Raw genomic sequence first — 17,249 nt, 5'->3', positions numbered from 1 at the left:
TTTTTTTGAATTTTTTACACTTATATGTTAATAAGAGTTCTTTTTTCAGTCTTTTTGAGACAGGGTCTCCCTGTAGTCCCAGCTGGCCTAGAACTCGCTATGTAGATCAGACTGGCTTGGAACTGTTTGAAAATTTTTCTAGAAATCACATCCTAGCTTCATTGGTGTTAAACTTCAAATGTTGTATAGGTAATCTTTTTCTTTTTCAGTGCTGGAGACTAAACTCAGGGTCTTGTGCATGTTAACCAAGCACCACGGAGCTACATGCCCAGCCCTCAATTTTTAAGGGTTAGAAACCTCAGGGTTATGGTGTGACACAACCACAGGCATAAAAATCTGATTAAAGAAACATGTCATTAAATTTAATTTTCTTTAAATACATAACCTTTTCCTCTCTCAGCCACTTGGAGACCCCACTCCCTCCATCCTGGGGGGGTCATATGTATAAAGCCTGAGAAGGTGAGGATGAAGTATAAAAATACTATTTACAATGGGGAAGTAGACACCTGTCCCTACTGTAACCTCCAGACACCCCCATCCTTAGGATCCCTTTGCTTTTCTAGAAAAAGCTCCTGCGAACGGTTTGAGGGTAGAAAAAAAGTCCTTTCTTTAAACCAGGGTTTTTCCAAAACCAATATGGAGTAGGAAGCTCTGAGATCAACCAGGGGAGGAGGAGAAAATGGACAGCACCGAGATCCTAACAGGGAAGGGGTGGCCCCATCACCCTGCAGTTGGCCAGCATGAGGTCAGCCTGGTTCCTAGGTCCCATGTAAACATGACTTTTCCCTTTTCTAGGCCCTGTCTTCCCCTACTTCACGCAGAGCCTCTCCTGTCTTGGTTCCTTCCCTTCAAACCATCCCATGGAAGACTCTGGCAGGAGGATCATGGCGGGGCAACGTCAGGTCCTTCCTTCCAGATCAGAGGAGCTTGTCCTCCAAATGAAGTGCCCATTTGCATAGCCAGACAAGGGTAGACTCCTTTCCCGGGCAAGAATGAAGCGGGTGGAGAATCTAGTACCAGGAATAGAGTGGTCAGGCTGGGTGAAGCCGTTGGTACTGGGTAATAGGAAAGAAGTTCTAGGAGGCAGAGACGGGCAAGTCTGGCAATAGTCCTACCCTGCTGGAAGCCCAGCCCCATGCCACCCAACAGTCTTGTTCATTCTGTAGAGGAACCAGGTGCCCACAAAGCAAGAAGTCTTCTCCAGTCCATGCAGGCAGCCGTCAAGCCTTCACACCAGCTCATCCAACAGAATCCCGATGCTCTGAGTGGCCTCCGTGGGGCCAGCAATGGGCTTGTTACACATGGGGCAGACACAGCGCACTTCTAGCCACTTCACCAGACACCTGTGAACAAGAGACTGTTATCTCTGAGGAGACACCCCGGATGGTTCCAGCTGTCTAAGTCCAGCTGCTTCTGAGAACAATAATATCCCTGTGCCTGCTCTGACCTAACCCCTCTGGTATGCTGGGTGTCCAGACACCATAGAACCTAGAGGTTCACTGACAATGCATGGAGGTAGCAGGATTAGAAAGTTCTAGAAGATGCTCCCCAATTACCACTCCAGGACACCCCTTGGCCATACCCCCACATACTTGCGGTGGAAAGCATGCTGGCATGGAAGCACACCTAGCTCGTCCTTTCCCTTGAAGTCTTCCAGACAAACTGCACAGGTCTGCTGTGGAGAGAGGGATTGTGAGTGACAGGAGCTTTGAGGAGCCGATCACTCATTCATCTTGAATATCTGTCCTCTCATCCCCAGACAAGAAAGCCAAGCTCTAGCCCAGTCTCCTTTGTCAGCCAGAGAAGGCTCAGCATTTATAATGTAGATTTATAAACTACATGGAATGTATACGAGTCGAAAACCATACCTGGCTGTTTATTTAAATTAACCAAAATTAGAAATGATAAATGTAGCCCCTCAGCTCCTGGCCACACTTACCACACCTTTAATCCCAGCACTTGGGAGGTAGAGGCAGGCAGCTCTGTCAGTTCAAAGCCAGCATGGTCTACCTGGTGAGTTCCCCCCAAAAAGGAAAAAAAAACCCAAAAAACCACTAGGACAGTGCATGATCTAATTTTTATACTCTAGCAAAGCAAGCCCTTCAGACAAGGGACATGGTTTCTTGGAACAGTATTATTTTATTTTAGGTTTTGGCTTTAAAAAAAAATTATGTGATGACTGTTATGGGTACATGTATGTAAGTGCACCTGTGTCATGCAGTGCTGGCAGAGGACAGAGGTGTCAGATCTCCTGGAATTGGAGTTACAGATAGTTGTTAGCCACCATGTGGGTGCTGGGCCCCTTAACCATGAGGTCATCTCTCCAGCCCTGAGGATTTTGTTTTTCTGAGATATAAGCTCACATAGCCCAAGCTGGCCTCAAACTCACTATGCAGCAAAGGCTGGCCTTGAACTTCTGATCCTCCTGCCTTCACTTTCCAACTGCTGAGGGACTGTTGATGTGTGCTACCATGTCCAGTTGTCACTGTTTAGACATGCTAATTCTTCTTCGATGATGCACTATTTTTTCATGCCCCCACCATTCCATAAAGTGATCAGATCTCCACAGCACTTCCTGGGCATGAATGCAATCATTTAATTTCACTCATAACTTATCTATGTACTATCTATCTATCTATCTATCTATCTATCTATCTATCTATCTATCTATCTAATCATCTATAATCTTCTATTCCTAGGAGAGCAAGTTTTGCTCATGGTGCCTACTTATAGGGCTCAGACTTGCTTTGACATGAATTCTCAGGCTCTCTCATGCTCTGGAGGCAGCTGACCATATTTCAAATACCTAACAGCTACCTATGGCTAAATGGATCCCAGATGGGAGAGAACATCCCACTTAACACACATTTCCACTAAACAGCACCACTCTAATATAGTTTTAAGTTCTTTTTAGTCTAACCCATGGGCCAGGGAGGTGCCTGGGAACCACAAACGGAAGGAAGGCTAGATTTGGTCAGTTACATTCTTTAAACCCAAATATTTCTGTTTATGAAACTCCATGATCTTAGCTGAACTACTGTGGAGGAGACACATGAAATTTATTCTTCATGAACCTGAGGTGCAGTAGCAACAGGAAAACATTAGTAAAATGAGGCCATGTCTAGAGTCTCATGTTTGGTGATGCTAGAATCCTACCCACTCCCAGACACCGCAAACACTCTGTGATTAGGAGTGTCTGTGGCTGATGGAAGCTGTGGGAGATGAGTTAGGTGACTCAAAGGTAGAGGTGGGACTGGATCAGCAAATGGCCTGCTAAGAGTCAAAGCTGAGAGACTCTGGAATTGGTATTATGTGTGTAGGGATGTGTGTGTATGTGTGCAGGGTTTGGGAGTACATGTGCAGGGATGGAGGGGAGACAGGCAAGAGCTACTGCAAGGGGTATACTAGTCAGATCCAGTCTGTCCGGACAGCTTATATACAAAGGACAGACTAAGATATAGGCATCAAACGTAGGAAAGCTACCTGAACATGGTCTATGGTGTAGAGCTCTGTGACCACCCTTCCCTTACAGATCATGCACAGCAGGATTCTTGTTTTCATTTACTGTACCCTTTTGTAATCTGAACATTTTCTGCCTGATCCGACTCTAGACATGATGAATTACCTGCTGGATAAAGTTCCTTCTGTTTGCACAAAGAGACATGAAGGCAGAGATGAAAGATTCTGGGAAAGGGCCAAGCTAAGAGCTGGAGAAAGGTGCTCTCAGCGTGGCTCTCCTGAACACTGTCCCAGGACACTTACCCCATAGAGCTGTAACTTCTTGGCATCACCTTTAAGCACCACCTAGGGAGGAAAGAGGCAGGTGAGAATCAGCTGATGAGAAGAGTCTCTCTCTGTGATGGCTGAGGGTAAGCCCAATCCGAGGACATTATAGGAGTGCTAAGCCTTAGGGTGACCCAGGGAGGAGGCTTAGGGGATCCAGGCTATGGAAGCTAGGACAGGTGGTCAAAGAGGAAGTGGCTGGGAAAGAGATGGTACTTTACCTCCTTGTAGCCATATCGCTCGCTCTGTGCCTGGTTCCGGAGTTTGCTGGGGGCAGAAAGAAAGAGAAGAGCAGTTACCAGTCTTTGGCACTGACAAGACAAGAACAGTAGGTGAAATTGGCGGCTGCTTGTTTCATAGATACCAATCAGCATAGTTCAGGCCCAGAGAGGCCATTTAGATTTGACCAAGGGCTAAGGTTTACTGGCAGGTCCCAGCCACATTCTGGGGGATTCTCCAGCAGGATATCTAAACAGCTTATCTTTCCTTGCTCTTTCCCAGTAGCTAAATTCCTCCAGGTATCCAAACAACATGTTTCCATGTGCACTGAGGGGGTGACACAGATGCTCTTAAAGGGACATTCCATGAAGCTGGTGTGATAAACACCACAATCAAAAATAACTTGGGAAGAAAAGTTTATTTGTGTTCAAAGCAGAACTGAAGCAGAGGCTAGAGGACCACTTCTTCCTGGCTTCCTTTCTACAGCACAGGGCCACCTGCCTATGGCACTACCCAGAATGGACTAGGCCTTCCTACATTGATTAGTAATCAAGAAAATGCCCCACAAACCTGCCCACAGGCCTATCTGATAGAGGAAATTCCTCAGTGGAGGGTCTGTCTTCCCAGGTGACTCTTGGTTTGAGTCAAGTTACAGCTGCAGCCAAAACCAAAATAACAAGATACATGTCTGCTGGCCCTGGGGAAACTTCTACCCAGAGGACAGGAGTACCGTGGAACCAGAGTGCTTCTCCCCGAGGGCCAGGAGCCAGGGCTGCAATTCTTTGTTTTCTCCTGTACATTTTAAGCTGGTGACCTGCACTGCCTGACTCCTGGTAGCCAAAACATGCCATGTTGTTACTCATAGCAATGGTGTGATAGTCGATCCAGGACATGTTATGTGTCGCTTGGAGATTGACATTGTCTCACTGAATCCAAACAACTCTGGGAAGAAAGTTTCCCTTTTATAGATGAGGAAAATGAAACCCAAGGAAGTTAAGCAATTTTCCCACATGTTGCTAGTGGGGTAACAGCACCTGGGTTTGAGTCAAAGTCTGTGTGGTGGCAAAGTCTGTCCTCTTTACCACAAAATATGATCTGTTCCTCCTTAGGTAGCATGCATAGGATTTGATCTTGAGACACATTCTATACTTTTATTAAGCCTATGACTGAGTGGCTACTGTGCAAATGGCTTGGACCCTAATTATTTTCAGTGGGGAAAAAACTTTCATTCTGAATCCTATATGTAGCTTTTGTTGTTTCTTTCTGGGACAAAAATCTTACTATGCACCCAGGACACTACAAACTCATAATCCTCATGAATGGCTGGGGTCACAGGCATGTTCTCCTGTGCCCAGCTGCAAGTAGCTTTAAATGTCTTCCTCTACATGGGCAGTAAGGGAACCTAATGGAACTTTCTTACCTTTTTTTGAGTGATAGGAATTGAACCCAGGGCCTCAAGTGTGTTATAATGCTCAAGTTAACTGGATTTAGAATTACCAGATTAGCAAAGCACAAATCTGGGTGTGTCCGTGATGGTTTTTCTAGAGACACAGATCATGGGATCTCTGGATGGATTTATGGTAAGATGGCCTTAATGGAAATTGGTGGACCCGAGGCATACCCCCCTAACCTCCACTTCTTTTATCTCCTCTCCTTTCTATCTCTCATCAGCCAAGAACTGAAGAAGAGTCTCTGTCACAAGTTCTTTCACCAGGAGGTTCTGCCCAAACACTTGGGGCTAAGTGACCATGGACTGAACTGAAAACGAAGTATCTATCACAACAATGAAAAGAGTAACCAACATACGCAGCACACACATACTCTTCCAACATAGGTCTGAGTTACTGAGGGAACACAAGCAGCTCACCACATAGGAGTGGGGGCAGTCTGAGGGCCAAGCCCGGCTTGTTACCTGTTCTCAGAAGGTCCATAAGCTAAGAATGATTTTCATTCCTCACTGTGTGAAACCAGAAGTAGGGCTGGAGAGATGGTTCAGCAGTTAAGAGTGCTGACTGCTCTTGCAGAAGACCTGAGTTCAACTCCCAGCACCCACATGGCAGCTAACGGCTAGTTCCAGGCACTTCAATACCCTCTTCTGACCTCCTCGGGCATTGCACAACACAGATGCACTCATACATGCAGGCAGTACAGTCATACATATAAAATAAAAATAATAAATAAAAACAGAGGTCAAAAGTACTATCTCATAATAACAAAAAAGAATTTCTTCTCAGGGTCTGAAAATTCAGAGCCGAGGTGTACTAGTGGTAGAATACGTGTTTCATGTGCAAAGGCCTGGGTTCTAGTCTCAGTACCGGAAAGGAAGAGACAGAGAGACAGAGAGAGATGAAAGGAAGAAAGAAGGAAGAAAGGAAGGAGAGTCACATTTTAAACATCATTGGTACACAAGCACACTCAGTTTCTATGTTGTCATCGCCTAGGTGGTTGTGACAGAGACCTCAGGACCCACAAAGCCTGTAAACAAGAAGTTTGCTAGCCCCAGCTAGAAACACAGAACCTCATGTCAGAGGCTGAAGTTCCTCTTTGGGTGGTGAGGAGAGCTATGCCTGAGGAGTGGTTCAGGGTGGATAAGATCCAGCTGGCTGCCAGCCTCCTTCATCCTTCATGACAGGAAGTCACATGGTCTGGCAAGGTTGAATGTTCCTGGAGCCTCAGAGGAAGTCACAGCCAGGTGGATACCTGCCAGGGAGGGCTAATGTGGCATATGCACTGTCCCCCATCCCCTTCTCCTCACCATGTGCTGTCTGCTCACTTGCAGGCTTGGGCTGAAGGCCTAAGCAGGGCTCCCACTGACCCATTCTTAATGGGTAGAACTCTGTGGTCCTGAGAACGTTTTCATATAGTGCAAGCACCTATCTCAGCTTCCAAGTGGGAGGGGCAGGGAAAGGTGTACCAAAGCCCAAGTGAGATGTTACCTGACTAGACTGAGTTAAGCTGGGGAAGGAAGGATACATGCTCATCAGCTCAGGGCTATGGCCGTTGTTACTGGTTTTTTGAGACAGGGTCTCACCATGCAGCCGACTGGCCTCATACTTGAGATCTTCCTGCCTCAGCCTGAGTGCTGGCATTCCAGGTGTCAGCAGCCTGGCTTCTCAGCAGCCCTCTAAGGAGGGAGAAGGACACTGTGGCTTTTTTAGAAAAGAAAGTTTTCCTTTTTCTTTTTGTGAAGACAGTCTCATGTAACCCAGGCTTGTCTCAAACTGGCTATGTGCCAAGGGTGACCTGATCCGCCTGCCTCCACCTCCAGGTGTTGGGGTTGAGTGCATTACCACATCCAGTTTATTCAGTGCTGAGGATTTAACTGAGGGATTTATGCATGCTAGGCACCCTACCAGCCAAGCTACATCCCCAGTCTGTTTGTGGCCCCTTTGCCTGCCCTCCTCTCTCCAGTCCTAAGGAGTAACTGCATGTCAGACAAGCTGTCTATCACAGAGCTACATTCCATTTTAAACTTGGTCTTGGAGAAGGGGAAGAGTTTAAATGAGGGAATGCCATGGTTTTTGAGTGAGGTTCAACTGCTTCATCTCTACTTGTGTGATGTGTGGTGTACTTTCTGCCTGCCGGGTCCTAGGTGCCTAAGACCATTCCACCATCTTGTCTTCTGGCTGGCTCACTTTAATCGTTTTGCCCAGATCCTTCAGGACCCTCAGAGATACAACTTTGTCCTGCATAAAGACTTCATCTTGGGAAGGATTAGATCATAAGGAGATGAGGCTGAAAAGCTTGCAAGGAAAACAGCAAAAAAGACTCTGGGCCAGTCCTGGCTGGGGATGGAGAGCCAAGAGCTTTGGACAGGTGGCTTTCTCAGCTGTTGGGTGAGCAATGCAACTAAAAATACCCTGATTTCAGTAAGACCATTGCAGTCCACTGCCAGTGGGCTTTTTCCTCTTTTCCCTTTTAGAACAAACAATGCAACGAGCTCCTGAAAATAACTGTTCCTTTCCTGCCTGTTTGTACTTCACTGACCCCTCCATCCTGTGTGAGGCAGAGGTCAGCTTTAAGGGGGAAGGGGAGAAGCAAGGGGCAGCTGACAGTGAGGGCTGTCCTTGGCTCAAGGGCTCTCTGGGTCAGGAGCGGCAGTCATGGGCCTATTTTGGCTGAGGAGGAAACCGAGAAGCAGGAGAGGAAGTGGTTTATGTGCTTGTGTGTCTTTCTATATATAGACACACGTACTACATACCAGTGAGCCTCTGGAACTGAGACCTGGGGGTCAGCTGGCTTTGTACAGGCTACAGGACATGGGTGGGATGATGAAGGAACAGATTACCGTAGAAAGGACAGATAGCACCACGCAGCACCACAGTGCGGCCAGCTTTTGGTATCACGTGGTCGCTTCTCTGTTCTTCTGTTATAGCCCAAAAGAAACAAGCTAGTTACACAGGGCTCCATAAATTGTCCTTCTGTAGAACACGGATACCGGCTGTAAGGGGGTGGCCACAGATGCCACCTCTACTCCCTATGCAGGGAAGGAGAGTCACAACAGACACACAGAGGATGTGAGAGACTAAACTGTCAGATTAGCCCATCTCAGCAGCTCCCTGGAGGTACGACCTTGCACAAACCCTTAGCTGTCTGGACACAAATGTCTTCATTTATGCAGTGGGCTAACATTTACACTGGAAGGTTGTTCACAGAAAAGCAAGTTAAGTGTTTTATAGAATGCTAACCACAATGCCTGGCATAGAAAAGCCCTTAGCAAAGTCCAGTCCACAAGCCTATGGGCATGCCTGTTAGTGACAATAAGAAAATCTTCTGCATAGATTTATACAGAAAAATTCAAATCCTGAGGAGCCCAGGGCGGCCAAGGGTGCCTTGGAGGAATGCTCTGTCCCTATCTTCTTCCAAGTGTCTGCCTCCCAGACAGAAGCTATGCCCCAGGAGGGAAGACAAATAGGGTTCCAAAACGCCTGTCTCTTCATTTTCTGAACACATTTGTCAGACTCCAACCCATGCCTCCCCATGTGTGCCAGGGGGAGGGGCCAGCTGTCACAAAGGCTCTAAGGATTGCTAGCATGTTCTATTGCCAGAGAGGTCCCAGTCTCTCCAGTGTGCAGAATAGACCTACACCATGAGGAAACCTCAGTGTTAACAGAACACTGAGCTGGAGGAACTCCACTTTGCTTTCCATGCTAAATATTAACCATGCCAAACATTTCCTCCTTCATGCGTATGCCCACACATGTATGCATGTGAGCATGCATGTAAGCATGTGTGTACTCACACCTGTATGCATGTTGTGTGTGTGGAGGTCCAAGGCTGACGGTGGCACCCTTCCTCAGTGGCTCTCCATTTTATCCACTGAGGCAAGTTCTTTCATTTGAACCGAGAGCTCACCGATCCAACTAGAGAAGATGACCTACTTGCTCTAGGGATCCCATCTCCACATCCCAGGGCTAGATTCAGCCAATCCTATCTCCCTACCCCATGCCCAACATTTTAGGAGAAAACAGCCACAGGTCCTATGTCCTTCAACAAGGAGAAACAGTTCTGGGAGCTCAGTTACCCCTGCCAAGCTCAAGTCCTTTCCTTGATCCCCAAGCAATTAAGACTAAATATCATTCATCCTTTCCATTCTCAAAAACAAACACTTACAAGACAGAACACAAACAGTTTTCTAGCATGAGCTTGCTAACACCAGCATCAGGAGAGTTGATACTTTCCCAGGATGGCAAAGAAACTAATGACCCCCTTCCTTAGATGCCTAGTGGGTATGGGTGGACAGGAGAAGACAGGTAAGGGGCTGCTGGCTGTATCAGCCAACTACACAGTAATTCTAGGCAAGCTCAGAATAACTGGCCAGGAGGTGGGATGCAGTCCAACCCTGGGTGACCTTATGTGCTCTGGGACAACTTAATAGGCTGATGTAAACAGAAACACCAGAACTCAGGGGCCCAGAGAAGGAGGTCTAAGCCACATCCTCCCACCAGTGGCTCCACCACAAGGCTCTGATGAGTCGGACCCTTGCTCAATCTCCTCTATGCTCTAGCCTCTTTCTTCCTTGACCTCCCTCCTTAGGTCAGCCACAACCAACCAACCTGATGAAATAACAGCAGAAGATGAGGCTGAGCATGAAGACAAAGATGCCTGTTCCAAAGATGACCATGTAGATGTTGAGGGGAAGGTCCTGGAAACTGATAGGTGGCATTGAGCAGGACTTGTTGGTGCTCACCAGTCCCAGGCCACAGAAACACCCTGCAAAGGAAGAGGTAAATACTAGAATTAGACACACTGGGGTCGATGGCATACTTTGTCAGTAGAAATAGCAGGCCCTTGGCTCCTGAGTCTGATTCAGCAGCCTGAGCTTAGAGCCCAATACTAACCCTTAGTAACTACATAATCCTGGGTAAATTACCTAGCCAATCTGTGAAGTGCCCCGCCATGGAAAGTATTTAAATGAATCATTGATTGAAAGAAAGGGGCAGAAAATGGATAAAACACCAAAATAAAAACAAAACCAAACCACAAAACTGGCTGCTCTTATTCCCTCTTCTGGCCTCCTTGGGCATTGCATGACACAGGTGCACTTACATGCTTGCAGGCAATACATTCATATACACTAAATTTTAACCATTAATTAAAAAAAGAAGCTATTATTTAAGAATTCACTTTGGCATATGAAAAGTAGCAAAATACAGAGAGGAGTAGAAATAATGGTGTAAGAAAGACTTTATAAACTGCAAAGGTCATTTGTCACTAAGCCACCTGCTCTAGAAGGCAAGCTGTGCCAGGACCAGAATAGAAATTGTCTACTCTAAGAGCAGGCGAGTACTCCAGAAAGTGGTGGTGGGGGTTGGTGTCAGGGAGCTGTAGCTTCCCTGAGTGGTTGCCTTTTTACTTACAGCCTCAAGATGCAGTCTCCATGACAGGACACCCCCTGGGGACTTCTTAGAAATATGCAGTCTTAGGACCCCAGACTAGATAAACCTCAGTCATAGTCTGAGGAGGCCTGGGGAGAGTCCCCTGCACATTCAGATCAGGAAGCACTGTCTGGCCTCTGGTGGCTTCTCCGTCACCGGCCCTCTGGCTGTGGCAGTCATCCCCTCTTGCCAGTATCTAGAGTCCAACTGAGTGTATGCTGGGAAAGTCTTCAGGAACAGGAAGATGCTCTTAGCTGGGAATGATGGCACACATAATCCCAGCTACCTGAGAGGCCTCTACTCAGGAGACTAAGGCAGGAGAATCATGAGTTCCATGTCACCCTGAGCTATACAGTGAAACCCCAATTCAACATAATTTCTTTAAATATTTTCTCCTTATCTCTTTTGAGACACCTTGATGGGTGGAGCTAAGAGGAAACTGACAAGAGACAAAAAGCCAGAGCCTAAGCTGGGAAAGGAGGGGTTCCTGACTCCCTGCTGTAGTTCAACCACATTCTCTATTCCTGGTCCTCTTTTTACTTATTTCATTTCTTTAAAAATTTTGAGACTTAGTCTTCTCACTCAGTTTCCCAGGCTGGCCTTGAACTTCTGATCTTCCTGCCTCAGCCTCCCGAGGTAGCAGGAATCACAAGCCTGGCTTTTATTGTTTAAACAGATGCCTGGAATCTCACTATGTTGCCCAGGCTGGTCTGGACCGATGCTCCTGCCTTGCCTCCCTAGTACCTGTGACTACTAGGTGGGGGATACCAACGCCTTGAGGTTCTTTCTTCATCTCTCTAGTGTCACAGTACACAAAACTTCCCCATCAATGGGAAAAGACTCAAATCATTTCACAGATAAGATCAGACCTTAGGCCCTTTCAGACCTTGGGACCTAGGCACTTTTCTGGCTTTTTGGTTAGGAGCCAAGACCCATGAATGTTTAGCAGAACTCTATCTGGTAATTACCAAAATTAAGTGGTACTGCAACTCCACAAGAAGCCGGCTACAAAGACTGGAATAAATTCTGACATCGTGCTCAGATTTGGATATGAAATACCTCTGCTGCTCATGTGTCAAATGGCTGTTCCCCATCTTTTGAGATGTTCTGGAAGCTTTGGGAGGTGAGGCCTAGCTACGGGAGGTAGATCCCTAGGGTCAGGTTCTTGGGGCTGTGTCTTGACCTGGCCCCTTACCCTGTTTCTTATCTTCTATGAGGTAAAGCCAGGTTGTTCCTGTTTCATAGACTGAAACCTCTAAAATCATGAGTTAAAATACATTTTCTTAAGTGTGTATGATTATGATTCTATCACAGTGTGAGAAAGCCGAGTGTGGCACACAGCACATTTCATCCCTTTACATGACATCAATTGATGACCTAAGACTTCATCATCCAAATATCTAAGGCCAGGCCTCATTCTGTTACATCCTTATTTTATACACATTACCTACTACTGTCTCCTAATTGCTTCTAGTTCCTTCTCCAATTATCCTTCACAGCTGACACATCCTCCTACTTGCTCCATTTACCGTGTACTTTGCAAACTCTTGTCTAGCTGAAAGTGCATAGCAACATGCACCCTGCTCAGCTTGACTTCTCCAGGGCGACCCCAAGGCCCTGTCTCCTCACTACATCCTGCCCAACCCTGTCCTTGTATCTCCTTTGTTTTTGGAACCTTCCTGCCCAGAATTCCTTCTCTTTCTGAAGTCGAGTCCTGGTCTCTGTGCTTTTTCCTTTCCAGTGCTGGGGATAAGGACTGAATGAGGGCTTTGCATGTGCAAGGCAGTGCTCTAGCATTGGGCTACATCCCCAGGTCCTGGTCCCTGTGGCATTGCAATGACCCCTCTCTTAAAGAATTCTACTCAGGACTTGCAACACTTGCAATGTTTTTTGCTTACAAATCATCTTCTGCTGTTCTGTTGTTGCATCAACCTTTTTTATGGTGGTGGTGGTGGGGTGTCTCTTTGAGTCAGGGTCTCCCTGTAGCCCCAGCTGGCCTGGAGCTTGCTACGTAGTCCAGGCTGGCCTTGAACTCAAGAGACCTGCCTGCCTCTGCCTACCGTGTGCCAGGATTAAAAACACGTGTCACCACACCCAGCTTACTGGTATTAACTTAATTTGACTACAACATTCATTCCGCATTGATTATATGATAGGCAGGATGTTTGACATCAAGGATAAAAGAACTTTCCCTACAAGAAACAGATACAAGTTTTCCCTACCCAGTGTCATTGTAGAGGTGAGTCTATAATCCTGAGACAAAAATAGTCATGGTGCGGGTACAGTCCTCCCAACAAGCCTAAACCCTCCACCCAGGCCTGAGTTACACAAACTTGAACTCCTACGTACTCTCCAGTGTCCTAAGCTAGTGTTTAGCTTGTCTACATAGCTACTTAGCAGACAAATAACTCACCATTTTCTCAAAGCAACCTGGCCTCCTTGGCAAGGTCTCTTCTCTCTGAGTAAGACTGATGTTTGGGAAAACTGCCCAGAAACTGCCCTCGGCTAATAAATCACCAGTCAGCCAACAAGTACTGTTGTGGGCCTTTATACATTGACCTAGTCCTTGTAGGGAAATAGAAAGCAAAAGAAGTTCTTGTTCCAAAGGAATTTTTAATTACAGGGAAATTAAAGAGGCAATTATCTACAAAACTTTGCTTTGCCCAATAGGATGCCTTTTGCTTCTAGGTTCCACTGGGGGGTTAGAAAGAATGCCATTTTTACCACTGGTTCCCACTTGGGTATTTGCTCTCCATGGGCCTTTTCAAAGGGGAGCAACTTCCTATGAAGGCATCATGCTGTAAGAGTACCATCCTTCACTCTGCACTGGTAAAGGGCCTAGGAACTTCCTTCCCGAAAATTCTAGCCATACTAGTATCTGACGCTCTAAGAGTGCCAACCCCCTCCCCACATTTGCTATGCTTGGCTATGTATCTTACATGAGCTGGACCCTGGTATCTATTGGGTCCCAAAGAATGCTTCCTATTCTGAGAATGGCAATGGCGTTGGGAGGACAGACCCTGCAGATACTTTGGTCCCAACAGTCCTGGATCAGTTTCTCTATTCCATCCTTTCCTGTCTCCTGAAAAGCTGTTCTTGGGGCTCTAGAACTGAATCAGTGGACTTGGGACTTTATAAGATAAATAAGGAGGCAGTTCCAAGACTATATAAGCCTGGCATAGTAGCTCATGCACAATTCTAGCATTCTGGGAAGGTCAAACAGGAAAGTTACCCTAAGTTTCCAAGGCCAGAATGGTTGACACAGTGAGTAGATCATGAGCCGAGCATGGCTGTGCATACCTTTAATGCCAGCACTTGGGAGGCAGAGGCAGGTGGACCTTTGTGAGTTCCAGGCCAGCTGGGGCTACAGGGAGACCCTGTCTCAAAAAAGACCAATCTCCCCACCACCCAAAAAAGAAACAAGAGTAGATCTGCTTGTATTACAGCATGAGTAACCGTCTTCTCATATACTTGAGAACAGATGTGTTTGGGATTTTAGATTTTTTTACTTTGGAATACTCATGAATAATGTCTTATCTTGGGGGTGGAGCTTGTCTAAATATGAAATTCATCCTATTATTTCATATAACTTATTGTAGCCTGATGACTACTTTATACAATATTTTAAATAATTTTCTGCATGAAGCCAAGTTTCAAAGTGAAATTTTCCCTTATGGTGTCATGAATTCAAAAAGAGTGATGGCCAAGTGTGATGGCCTACACCTTTAATCCCAGCACTTGGGGGGTGGATCTCTGTGAGATGGAGCCCAGCCTGGTCCATATTGCAAGTTCCAGGTCAGCTGGGGCTACAGAGAGACCCTGTCTCAAAAAGTCCAACACCATGGAGGTGTGAAACAGTGAGAGATCCCATGATCGCGCAGGTACTGCCCAGAAGGCCATGGTGGTTGACAGCTCTCAGTTCTCCCAAAGCCCCTGGTCCATTGTCTTTGCCTGGACGTTAGAAGGTCTCATCTCGGCTGGCAGGCTGCACGCGGGAATGACGTCAGAGCAAGGCTGGCCAAGAAGGACTGCCAGATCTGGGAACTGCTCCTCCTTCCCAGCCAACGGGAATCTTTCCCAGATGCTGGGATGCACCATACAGCCTTACACTCCCCCCACACCGCCCCTCTCCGTTCTGGACCTATCACACACACAGCTTCGTTCATTTTCAGGAAATTAGATCCAAGTAGCACAAGGAGGAAGAAGGGGGGATGGGGGCCACTCATACACACATGCTGTCCAAACCCTGCCTTAAACAAAAGACTCTTGAAATAATTAATCCAAGATCTGGCAGGAGTCTACTCTCAAGAATGGATTTTTTTCCCCCTAACTAACCAGCTTGCCATACTCCAGCTGCTTCCCACCTCACCCAACTCTGCAAGTTTGGAAAAAAGTGGTGGAGACTCGGACTCCTGAGGGAGGGGTTGGTATTTGTACTCAAGGTTTAAGTGAACAGCTCAGGATTCTTTCAGGTAGTTTAGACAAGAGACCCATACCCTCTCCTAACCTGTATCACCTGAAAAACCCAAAAGCCTCAAGTGAACTAATTTAGCATCATCACCCGGTGGGGAGGGGGTGGGTGGCTGAGTCTGGAGGTGCCCATCCTACCTGGGCCAGGACCCAAGGTCTGGCCTTGTAGCTGAAAAACAAAACTCCTGCCACGCCAGCCCTGCACCCCAGGGGCAGCTGGACGCCAAGCTACCTGCAAAGCTTTGTCCATTCAGTAAACGGACGCTCTTTAATCCAGCGTCTTCCCCTGAAGAGCCAGTGGACACCAACAAAGGCAGGGCAGGCCACCGTCCCGCACGCTGTATTGTATACATATTTAAAATAGCCTGCAAAGTTTCAGGACGGGAACTTGAGCTCCCTCTAGGAGATCCCAGCCTGAGCGCGGATTTAACGCTCCTCCAACCACCACAACAAAGAACAAGTTGGAGCGCACAAAGGCAGGGAAGGGGTAGAGAAGCCGGACTGCCACACAAAGGCCGGGAAGCCCTAGGCTCTCACGCCCCTGGCCCGTCACATGCTTCCAGACGTTTCCAGGCCCCAGAATGGGAAGGGATGGTTTCAAACCGCGCGCTGTGCAGAGCCCGGTGGGGCTCCCGGACTCCATCTGGGCCGTCCCAGCGCGGGAGAAACTTGGCTGCGGAGCACAGCGCGCTCTCCTCCCTCCTCCGGCGCTAGCCCTCGCGCCCAGGACTCATCCCTTCCCGGACTCACCGTTACACCACTGGAATGGGTGCATCAATGAAGTCGAGGTCGGCTTCCCGGAGGAACGGGGGCGCGGCGGCCGGCGGGTGCAGGAGGGCGGTAGGTGCTCCCGGGGCTGCGGAGATCAACTCCCGGAGGAGTTGGGGGCTGGAGCCCGGTGGGTGTCAGGGCAACAAAGAGGCGAGAGGAGGAAAACAGAAAGTAGGTCCCCGGGAGCGGGTCCGGTCCGAGTGCGGGGAGCCGCGGAGCAGAAGCCTGGGGGCCGAAGCGGGTCAGTCCCTCCAGCAGCCGGGAGCGCAGGGATTCCGAAAACTGACACTGTGCGGCGCACGCCTCCCTTTGACTGCTCCGCCTGCCCCTCCCGGGACCCGCCCCCTGCTCGTCACCTGCCCTCCGGCCAATGGGAGCCCGCCTCCGCCCCGGGGTCACGCTCGCACAGCGGCCCCGCTCCTCCCCGGCGCGGTACTCGCCCGGTGGGCGGGTTCCCCACCTCCCCGGGGGTCTTGTCCGGTGGGGAGCTCCCGCGGTGACGCCCCCAGGTGTGGGGACCTGGGAGCGATCGGTCCCGTCGGTTCTCCGCCTGCAGTTTCTATAGTTCCGCCGCAGCCGGTCCCTGGGGATGGTTCGAGTTCTGTTGGCTGTGGACCTGGTTGTGGGTGGCTGCCGTGGCCAGTGCGGGAGGGGGACCCGCGAGGCAGGAGTGTAAAGCAGATGAACGCAGGACTGAGAGCTGCAAAGGGCTATTGTTCTCACCTCACTTCTGGCCAGTGCAAACAAGGAATTAAAGCCTGAAGCTGCAGGCAGATGGCTTGGCAGGCTTTCCAGCTCCCAGGCTGGGACTTAAAAGCACAAGCTGGCCTCTCGAGTACCTTAAGGCCAGGGTCCAAGGCTTCAGTAACGCGGGAGTGCAGAACAGTAGCCGAAAGGCAGACTGGATCTCGAATTCTCTGTCCCATATGGTTTCTTTTACATGGCGTTGAATCGTCGATTTCTTATTTTTTAAAATTACTTTAAAAATTATTTATTTAATAACCATATAATTAGAGGAAGCGTTTCATTACAACAGCATTGACATATTCAATCACAATTTCCAGAGCTAAGATGCGTCTCTTTCAAAACTGGCTGTAAATTTTTAGGTTTACATTTGAATTATTACAT

General features: G+C 48.0%; 1 protein-coding gene across 2 annotated transcripts; it reads right to left on the bottom strand.

The window, feature by feature from the left end:
- Nucleotides 1-635: 635 nt before the first annotated feature.
- Nucleotides 636-16,238, bottom strand: Rnf122 (ring finger protein 122). Of its 2 annotated transcripts, none has more exons than XM_008844918.3 (6): nucleotides 16,101-16,238; nucleotides 10,059-10,215; nucleotides 4,005-4,050; nucleotides 3,763-3,804; nucleotides 1,593-1,675; nucleotides 636-1,343 (listed from the first exon to the last, which is right to left on the bottom strand). In XM_008844918.3, the coding sequence occupies exons 1-6, from the start codon at nucleotides 16,123-16,125 to the stop codon at nucleotides 1,229-1,231; spliced, it is 468 nt and encodes a 155-aa protein (XP_008843140.1). In that variant the 5' UTR covers nucleotides 16,126-16,238; the 3' UTR covers nucleotides 636-1,228. The 2 variants fall into 2 exon arrangements, with proteins under 2 accessions (XP_008843140.1, XP_008843142.1); XM_008844920.3 differs by having other exon boundaries at nucleotides 1,593-1,672.
- Nucleotides 16,239-17,249: the final 1,011 nt, after the last annotated feature.

This window comes from Nannospalax galili, unplaced genomic scaffold (assembly GCF_000622305.1).
Source record: "Nannospalax galili isolate Female #2095 unplaced genomic scaffold, S.galili_v1.0 scaffold680, whole genome shotgun sequence".
NCBI classification, from domain to species: domain Eukaryota; kingdom Metazoa; phylum Chordata; class Mammalia; order Rodentia; family Spalacidae; genus Nannospalax; species Nannospalax galili.
Note: the sequence above shows the minus strand (reverse complement) of the source record. Positions and strands in the feature narration are given on the sequence as shown.

Bases quoted from the DNA above. Each gene is read 5' to 3' on its own strand.
- Rnf122 (XM_008844918.3), bottom strand. From the start codon at position 16,125: ATGCACCCATTCCAGTGGTGTAACG. The intron at 3,805-4,004 runs GTAAAGTACCAT...TTTCCTCCCTAG, and splicing joins AGCGATATGGCTACAAGGAG to GTGGTGCTTAAAGGTGATGC. The intron at 1,344-1,592 runs GTATGTGGGGGT...TCTTGTTCACAG, and splicing joins CAGCATGCTTTCCACCGCAA to GTGTCTGGTGAAGTGGCTAG.